General features: G+C 35.4%; 2 protein-coding genes across 2 annotated transcripts; both read left to right on the forward strand.

Moving 5' to 3' along the window:
- Positions 1–879: 879 nt before the first annotated feature.
- Positions 880–3821, forward strand: LOC125857767 (uncharacterized). The gene is made up of 2 exons (XM_049537408.1): positions 880–2828; positions 3062–3821. Exons 1-2 carry the CDS (start codon positions 880–882, stop codon positions 3819–3821), a joined length of 2709 nt encoding a protein of 902 aa, XP_049393365.1.
- A 2286-nt stretch (positions 3822–6107) lies between these two features.
- LOC125857770 (uncharacterized) lies at positions 6108–7126 on the forward strand. The gene is made up of 4 exons (XM_049537417.1): positions 6108–6188; positions 6314–6418; positions 6634–7023; positions 7115–7126. Exons 1-4 carry the CDS (start codon positions 6108–6110, stop codon positions 7124–7126), a joined length of 588 nt encoding a protein of 195 aa, XP_049393374.1.
- Positions 7127–8394: the final 1268 nt, after the last annotated feature.

Here is an 8394-nt window from a genome sequence, read left to right on the forward strand (position 1 = left end):
TGTTTACAACTTGAACCTGCTTCTCGATAGAATTTCTTAAACTTGATTAGTTCATTTAATTGTGTCTATCCTATTAATTTTACTTATTTTTCCTTAGAAGTATAATCAACATTCAGAAACATTTGTGGAGAATTCAAGGTCTGATTTGGCACAACACAAGCGCCATGACTAGGTAAGAAACTTTTATCATCTCAGAACACATGATTCTGATAACTTACTCATGACTTTTAAAACTTATTTGTGAAGTAGTTAATGATTTAATGATTGTTACTGTAAGAGTAAATATTGATATCTTCTTCTAGGAATTCAAATATCCCATCCAAGGATTGGATGGATTTAGCAAGGTATAGCAAACCGTATATTGATGGTGTTGAATCACTCCTAGATTTTGCTTACTCTTATGGAGATCCTCAAGGAGAGGAAATTCAGTGTCCGTGTGCAAAATGTTGTAATATTCGTTGGACTCGAAGGAATGTAGTGTATGATCATCTAATATGTTATGGATTTGTTAAAGGTTATACTAGATGGATTAATCACGGGGAATGGGATATCAAGTTGAACGTTGACGATGATATGGATTACTCGCGTGATGATATTGATGGGTTGCTGAATGATCAATTTAGAGATATTGCACAGGCCGAAGGAGTTTATGATGGTCCAAATGAAGATGCCAAGAAATACTATAACTTAGTTGAAGAGGCAAGCCAAGAATTATATCCTGGTTGTACAGGATTCTCTAAATTATCATTCACACTTCGCTTATATTTGTTGAAGTGTCTACATGGATGGAGCAATGAATCATTCACTTCTCTTTTGGAGTTATTAAAAGAGGCGATGCCCGAGTTGAACATTCCACCGTCTTACAATAAAACCAAGTCTATGGTTAAGAATCTCGGTCTTTATTATGAGAAAATTGATGCATGTCCAAATGATTGCATGTTGTTTAGGAATGATCATAAGGATGATGAATTTTGTCATACTTGCGAAGCTTCACGATATATTAAAAATCCTGAAGTTGATAGTGAGGGGCCTTCTAAAAAATCACATCGAGTTTCAGCAAAGACTTTGAGACTCTTTCCATTAATTCCTAGACTCAAAAGGTTATTTATGTGCTCAAAGACGGCAGATTCTTTGAGGTGGCATGACGAGGAGCGTTCTAAAGATGGAAAGTTAAGGCATCCTGCAGATGGTCAAGCATGGAAAGATTTTGATAGGTTGCATCCAGATTTTTCACTAGATTCTCGCAATGTGAGACTTGGATTAGCAAGTGATGGGTTCAATCCATTTCGAACCATAAGTATATCTCATAGCACATGGCCAATTATGTTAATGGCATATAATCTGCCGCCTTTGATGTGCATGAAATCTGAATATTCTATACTTTCTTTACTTATACTTGGGCCACGATCACCTGGAAATGACATTGATATTTACTTACAACCATTGATAGATGAGTTAAAATTATTGTGGGATTCTGGGGTTGAAACATATGATGCTTCAAGAAATCAAACTTTTCAAATGCGAGCAGCTCTTATGTGGACAATTAAAGACTTTCCTGCATATGCTATGTTGTCTGGATGGAGTACAAAAGGAAAGTTTGATTGCCCTTGTTGTAATTATAACAATAATTCTCGCTATCTTAAGCATAGTCGGAAAATGTGTTATATGGATCATCGTGTTTTTCTACCCATGGATCATCCATGGAGATCTAACGAAAGATCTCTCAATGGAAAAACTGAATTCAGGCCTCCTCCACCTTCATTAAAAGGAACTGCTATGCTTAATAGCTTACAAGATTTTGAAAATGTGTTTGGAATGAAGAGAAAGAGATCAAATGATGGCCTATGGAAACAAAGGTCAATATTTTTTGAATTACCTTATTGGCATCACAACTTGTTACGCCACAACCTTGATGTAGTGCACATAGAGAAGAACATAGTTGATAGCATACTTGGAACTCTTTTGGATATTCCTGGCAAAACGAAGGATCATGCAAAAGCCCGATATGATTTGAAAGAGATGGGAATTAGAAAGAATCTTCATCCAAAAGATACTGGACATAATAAGAGAACAAAGTTTGCAAAAGCTTGCTTCTCAATGACAAATGGAGAGAAATCAATTTTTTGTGGAGTTTTAAAGACAGCCAAGCTACCTGATGGCAGTGCCTCCAATATATCTAGGTGTGTGCAACTGGATGAAAGAAAATTGTCTGGTTATAAGACCCATGATGCTCATTTCATGTTACATTACTTGCTTCCAATACCAATTAAAAGCATCCTTCTAGATCATGTGGCTATTGCTTTGATTCGTCTATGTTCCTTCTTCCAACGTTTGTGTCAAAAAGTTATCACATTGGAGGAACTAGATTGCTTAGAAGTAGAGATCAGAGAAACAATAAATCAGTTGGAGCGAATTTTTCCTTCGTCATTTTTTGATATAATGATTCATTTGGCGAATGAAGTGAGATTAGGTGGTCCAGTTCAGAACCGATGGATCTATTCCACTGAAAGAGAAATGGGTACATTCAAATCATATATCCGCAACAGATGTTATCCAAAAGGTTGCATAGTAGAGGCATGTGTGGGAATAGACTTCATGAATTTATTTTCTAGATATCTGGATAGGGCTGTACAAACCAGATTTAACAGAAGAGCTAGAAATAATGATGAATGTGATCCAAGTGATGCAGAAACAGTGAATTTGTTTCCTAAAAAGGGATGTCCTTTAGGATCGAAGAAAACTGATCCATTTATTTTAGATAACAAGACACTAAGTCAGGCACATGCATACTTATTGGGAAATTGTGATGAGATTCAAGAATATATTAGGTACTTTAATTTAATATAGTATTTTCTATTGTATAATTAATTTTTTAACTTATTTTATTTATCGTTTTAACAAGAAAGTACATGTTGTGTAGAGAGCATGAGCACGAGGTTAATAATCATCCGTGAAGATCTAAATAGAGCAAGGCCAAGGATCATTGTCAAAACTTCTCTCAATGGTTTGAAACTCGTGCTTTGCAAGAGGATGTGCCTGATTTGATAAAACAATTGTCTAGAGGACCAAATTCTGTTGCTAAAAGATACTCTGGGTATCTCATTAATGAATCCAGATTTCGTATTAGGCAGCGTGATGCAAGGCGTAAAACACAAAATAGTGGTGTTACACTTGTTGCCTCAACTACGAGCTTTGCAAGCTCAAAGGATAAGAACCCGATTGCTGCAAATTTGACTTATTATGGTAGAATAGTTGATATAGTCGAGTTAGACTATTATAGTCATTTCAAGGTTGTTTTGTTTAAGTGCGATTGGTATGAGGTTGAAAAAGATATTTATGGACTTACTTATGTCTATTTTAACAAGAGATGCTCTCAGGAAGAGCCTTTTGTTCTTGCATCTCTAGTACATCAACGCTTCTATGTGCAAGATCCATATGATCAAGATATACATTATGTTATGAAGACTGTTCCGAGAGACTTGTTTAACTTGAGTGATGAATTTGAACATAATCTCCCAAAAAGTTATGAAAATGAGTTGTCTGAACACTTGATGGGACCATTCATACCAGAAGATGATGGTGAAATTCCTTTAGTAAGGACTGATGTACCAGAAACTGTTATTGATGTGCCTTCGGAGGAATTTGTTACTCAACAACTTGAGGTCGAGTATGAAAAGGAGTTTGAAGATGAGTCTGAAGAAGAGTTTGAAGATGAGTTTGAAAAAGAGTGTGAAGATGGGTCTGAAAATGAGTATGAAGACGATTCTGAAGATGATTCGGAAGATGAGTCTAAAGACGAGTTTGAAGATGACACACCATGAGTTTTACTATTTTTGTGATGACCATATAGTGCTAACTCACTCTTTTTGTTATTTAACTGTTTTTGTACAAACACCTTAAGATATCTAACTATTTTGTTGGCTTCGTTTATGCGCCTGATTGTTGTTTGGTCAATAATTTATGTTAGCTTCTTTAATTTATGTAATTATTGTTTTGTTGATGAGCATGTAATTCTAGCTTAATATTATTTTATTTGACTGTTTGTTGGCATAAACTTGTATGACTAAGGTCAGTAATATCTGGAGTATTCATGTTACAATTATCAAATTGCTTTCTAATCAGTAAATGTGAATTGTTGTTGTTATATAAATACTTATTTTTTCCTATTATTATCAGGCATAGGACATTACAGGCAGCACAGTAAAGGTAGCACAGTGAAGGCAGCACAATGAAATCAGTCATCTGTATGTAGTACTCCCTTATCTTTCTGGAAGCTAAAGATTATTCACTACTTGTTCTCATTAGCACAGTGAAGGCAACACATTAATATCTTTTAAAGTTAGATTTCTGTAGCTTTTCCTATCTAATAATAATCCTAGAACGTATATGATTATGAGGCTAGAACCTCTTCTCTTTGCAGGTTTGATTTTATCAAAGTTAACAATCACCTGATTATTGTTTTGTAGGTTAACTTACTGTAGGGAAAGAAAATAAAGAGATTAAAAGAAAGCGGGAAGAATGAGTCAATCAGTAGCACTAAAGAAAAAGGGTTCGAATCCGAACAAAGCTCAAAGTCCATTGAAGAATATGAACTTTGATATGCAATACCGATCAAGTACTGAATTGGCTAAACAATTCAAGATTAAGAGAGAACAACTTGCTAACGAACACAATGATAAAGCTAAGAAAGAGCATGCACCAATAGCGCATAAAAGAAAGAATTCTGAGGATTTCATTCCGCAACAAAGAAAGAGTAAATTGGTTGAGTACAAATCAGTAATTCAATCGTCTTCAAGGGAAGAGCTTGGTACCTCACATATGGTTGTTGGGAAAGGACAAACTAAAAAGAGCTTATTTCAATATGGAGAGTCCATTCAAGAGAAAGGAATTAAATTTCCTATGCACAACTTTAGGTTCCAAACGTCTTCCCAGAAAGGTGAAGAGGAACAACATGATATTCAAGATCTACTAAACCTCAAACAGGTGAAGAGGAAGTCGGTCCTACCGGCTACAAGTTTTGATCAGTTTCTGGAAGAACAACAGCTGCAGAAAGAACATGATATTAATGATCTACCAAACTGCAAGCAGGTAAAGAGGAAGTCAGTCATACCAACTACTAGTCTTGATCAGTTTCTGGAAGAACAACAGCTGCAGAAAGAACATGATATTAATGATCTACCAAACTGCAAGCAGGTAAAGAGGAAGTTGGTCATACAAGCTACTAGTCTTGATCAGTTTTAAAAAAAACAAGCGATACACATAGGTGATGAAACAAAAACTGATAACCACACAGTAGCTGATGATCTTATGGATCAAGAAGAAATCGGTGGGGATAAATGTGCTATAGACGAGGAAATTGGCATTGATTGTAGTACAAAAGGTATGTCTTAAGCGTTGTAAGATTTATTACTTACATAAAAGAAAATTCTTAGTTCCTTACTGTTACATAAATCTAGGAATATTGGAGCCGAAAAAAGTCCAAGGAAAAACAACATGTAAGGATATTCACGCAAGAAATTTGGAAGAAAGAAAGGAAGTGACATTTGATAAAGGACAAGCAGTGGGACCAACTGGTAAGATAGTGTCGGAGTTAACCAACTTTATAGGAACAATTTCAAGGAATCCTAGATTCATCAACTTGATGTACACTAGTTGGCATGCGGTGCCAAAAGATACTAAAAAGCGCATGTGGGAATATATCAATGTAAGAACAATTAATTTTGAGATTGCATATTTTATTGTTTGTTTTTATTGGCTGAGGCTAAATATATTTTATTCTGCATAGTCCAAATTCCTAATTCCAGTAGAAGGAAAGAAGTGGGTGATGACTGGTCTTCGTGATGCTTGGAAGCAACACAAGCAAAAAATTAAGGAGAGATGTTTTGATAAAAATAGTACCGTTGAGGATATGCTAGCAAAACGTCCTAGTGACATGCTAAAAGGTCAATTCCGTCAATTGATCAAATATTGGAAACACCCAACTGTTCAAGTAAGGCTAAAATAGTGCATTTCTACTCTTCAACTTATTTTGCATCATATCTATTCTTTTTTTGTTTTATTTATTAATTTAAACATCTCTTTTTATTTAATTATAGTCTATGTGTGAGATGAATTCTCAAAACAGGAAAAAGCAAAAGTGGAGGCATCGAATGGGACCTATTAATTTTGCAACAGTACGCGTGGCATTGGTAATACTTAGTAGGCATTTCGTAAAAAAATCAAATTTCATTTTTTTGTACTATTTTTTTCTAGCCACTGTCCACTGTATCATCTTCGTCCATATGTTTTTAATTTCTTTTGATGTAATTTGTAGCGTGCAACCAAAGAAAACAATAAGGAACCATCCAAGTGTGAAATGTTTATTGCAACTCGTACAAAGACGGGAAAGGAAATTCAGGCCGATACTCAAGTTGCAATAGTAAGTTTTTTAAAGTGGATTAGTGATGAATTTAATTCAGGTTTAAAAGTATATATTGTTAGGAGGGTGATAATTTTATTTTAATATGCTTGAGTCGCTGGACAGTTTGCTTGGAAGGGATGTCAATTAAAGTTAACTTAATGAATCATAAACTCATTTAAGCTGGAAAGAGAGAAGCACTTACATTTAATATGGATGTCAATTTTATTCAATAGGCTGAACTTCAGAATCACCAAAATTTTGGGGAAACAACAGATGATGCTTTTACGGCAGTGTTTGGAAAGGAGCAACCTGGTCGACTAAGGTGCTATGGTAGATCAATGACAACAAGTTCTTTGAAGAAAGATGAGGAAACTAACGAGCTAAAACATAAACATGCCAATGAAATCACTTCTCTAAAAGAAGAAATGAATGAAATGAGAGAAGAAATGCGACATTTCTTTAGTCAATTGCTTCAAAACAACCCTGGATTGAATGTTCGAGATATGCCAGGGTGTGTTGGATCTAACATTGCTTCACCTATTGATGCGAGTAGTGCACAAGCTGTAAAAGGCCAAAATCTTCCACATTCTTCCGGGTCAACTCATGATCCGATTCTTCAAAAGGTATTTCATATTTTTTCAAATGTTCTTTTTTTAGAACTATAAGTTAGCAAATTAGTATCCTAAATCCTATGTGATTGTAAATTTGTGATAGTTGGCTAATTAGTCGTCTCAGTTTTTTTGAAAGTCTTCTTTGTGGTAGTTGGCTTATTGATGCAGTTAATTGCAAGCTTTCTAACTTCATGTTTGAATCATTCAAATTTGCTCTAGTTTTGGCATGACTGATCTGGAAGTTATATTGAGAAACCTCTAAAAGTTTTCACTTGACATGGGTTCACTTGCCATGGGTTGTGGTGTTGTTGGTTCCTTAAGGCTTTTCTCTCTTTCTCTCTTTTGAACCTCTCAACTGTATCTTCCTCAACCTTGTCTAGTTCTTCATTCAAATCATCCTTTGTTTTGTTTGTTGATGTATCAAATTGTGAAGTTGGTTTTCTTGTTCTTCTTGTCTGTTGGTTTGTTCCTGCACAATAAGATTATTATAGTTATTATGAGTAGAAATAGTAGATTTAAGTGTCTTACCTGACTGTGCCTTTGGCTGATATTGTTGGTCTTGCCCTGTCTTCTCTTGTGGTGATCTAGTCTCTGTTGTTCTGTCTGAATCAGTATCATCATGATTTAACACCTTACCCATAATATCAACAAGGTCTTTACAATAAGACTAGACATTCTAACATATACATCAGTACTCTATATTCAAAGAAAATTATAAGAGAAATTCTACTTGGCTTAGAGTTTTGTCTTGATCAATATCTGTCTTAGGACTTACGAGAAATTCTATATGGGTGCCTCAGCAGTTGCATGTCCTTGAAAGATTGTCCCAGCTGAGAACAAGCAATTTAGTGAGCCCTTTTTTTGGAACACAAATTGTTTTATTTCGAATTGATTTGAGCTTTGAAGGTGATCAACTGATTATGCCCAGTTCAGAACACATAGAGCTAGTAAAATGGGAGTGAAAATGTGGAAAAGAACAACAATGATTTATAGTGTTGTTTTTCCTCTTCTCTGTTTTGGTAACATGAAGAAAGTTGAGATTTTGGTAGTTGTGGATCAGATTGGTAGACTTAAGCCACCAAGGGTTAGCTCAATAGGGACCAATTGAGGGACTTATGTGTTATGTCACAAGTTAGAGCCCTGCCCCAAGTGAACTAAATCTAGTATTTAAGTGGAGAAGGGTAAAGGAGCCGGCCTATCATCCCCGAGTTTCAAAGGTTGCAGTTGGCCAACGGGTTGTTCTAGATGGATTCTCGATCTTAAAAGAGAGATTGGTAGACTTGAAAAGTAAAAAGGAAAGGAAGTAAAGGCGTAAAGGCTGAAAGACCAGGAGGACTGGGAGAAACTATGTCTCATTTCTGGCACAAATCAACTACTAGGAGC

This window comes from Solanum stenotomum, chromosome 1 (genome assembly GCF_019186545.1).
Source record: "Solanum stenotomum isolate F172 chromosome 1, ASM1918654v1, whole genome shotgun sequence".
In the NCBI taxonomy this organism is placed as follows: domain Eukaryota; kingdom Viridiplantae; phylum Streptophyta; class Magnoliopsida; order Solanales; family Solanaceae; genus Solanum; species Solanum stenotomum.

Bases quoted from the DNA above. Each gene is read 5' to 3' on its own strand.
- LOC125857767 (XM_049537408.1), top strand. From the start codon at position 880: ATGGTTAAGAATCTCGGTCTTTATTATGAGAAAATTGATGCATGTCCA. The intron at 2,829-3,061 runs GTACTTTAATTT...ACAATTGTCTAG, and splicing joins GAGATTCAAGAATATATTAG to AGGACCAAATTCTGTTGCTA.
- LOC125857770 (XM_049537417.1), top strand. From the start codon at position 6,108: ATGAATTCTCAAAACAGGAAAAAGCAAAAGTGGAGGCATCGAATGGGA. The intron at 6,189-6,313 runs GTAATACTTAGT...TGTAATTTGTAG, and splicing joins CAACAGTACGCGTGGCATTG to CGTGCAACCAAAGAAAACAA. The intron at 6,419-6,633 runs GTAAGTTTTTTA...TTTATTCAATAG, and splicing joins CCGATACTCAAGTTGCAATA to GCTGAACTTCAGAATCACCA.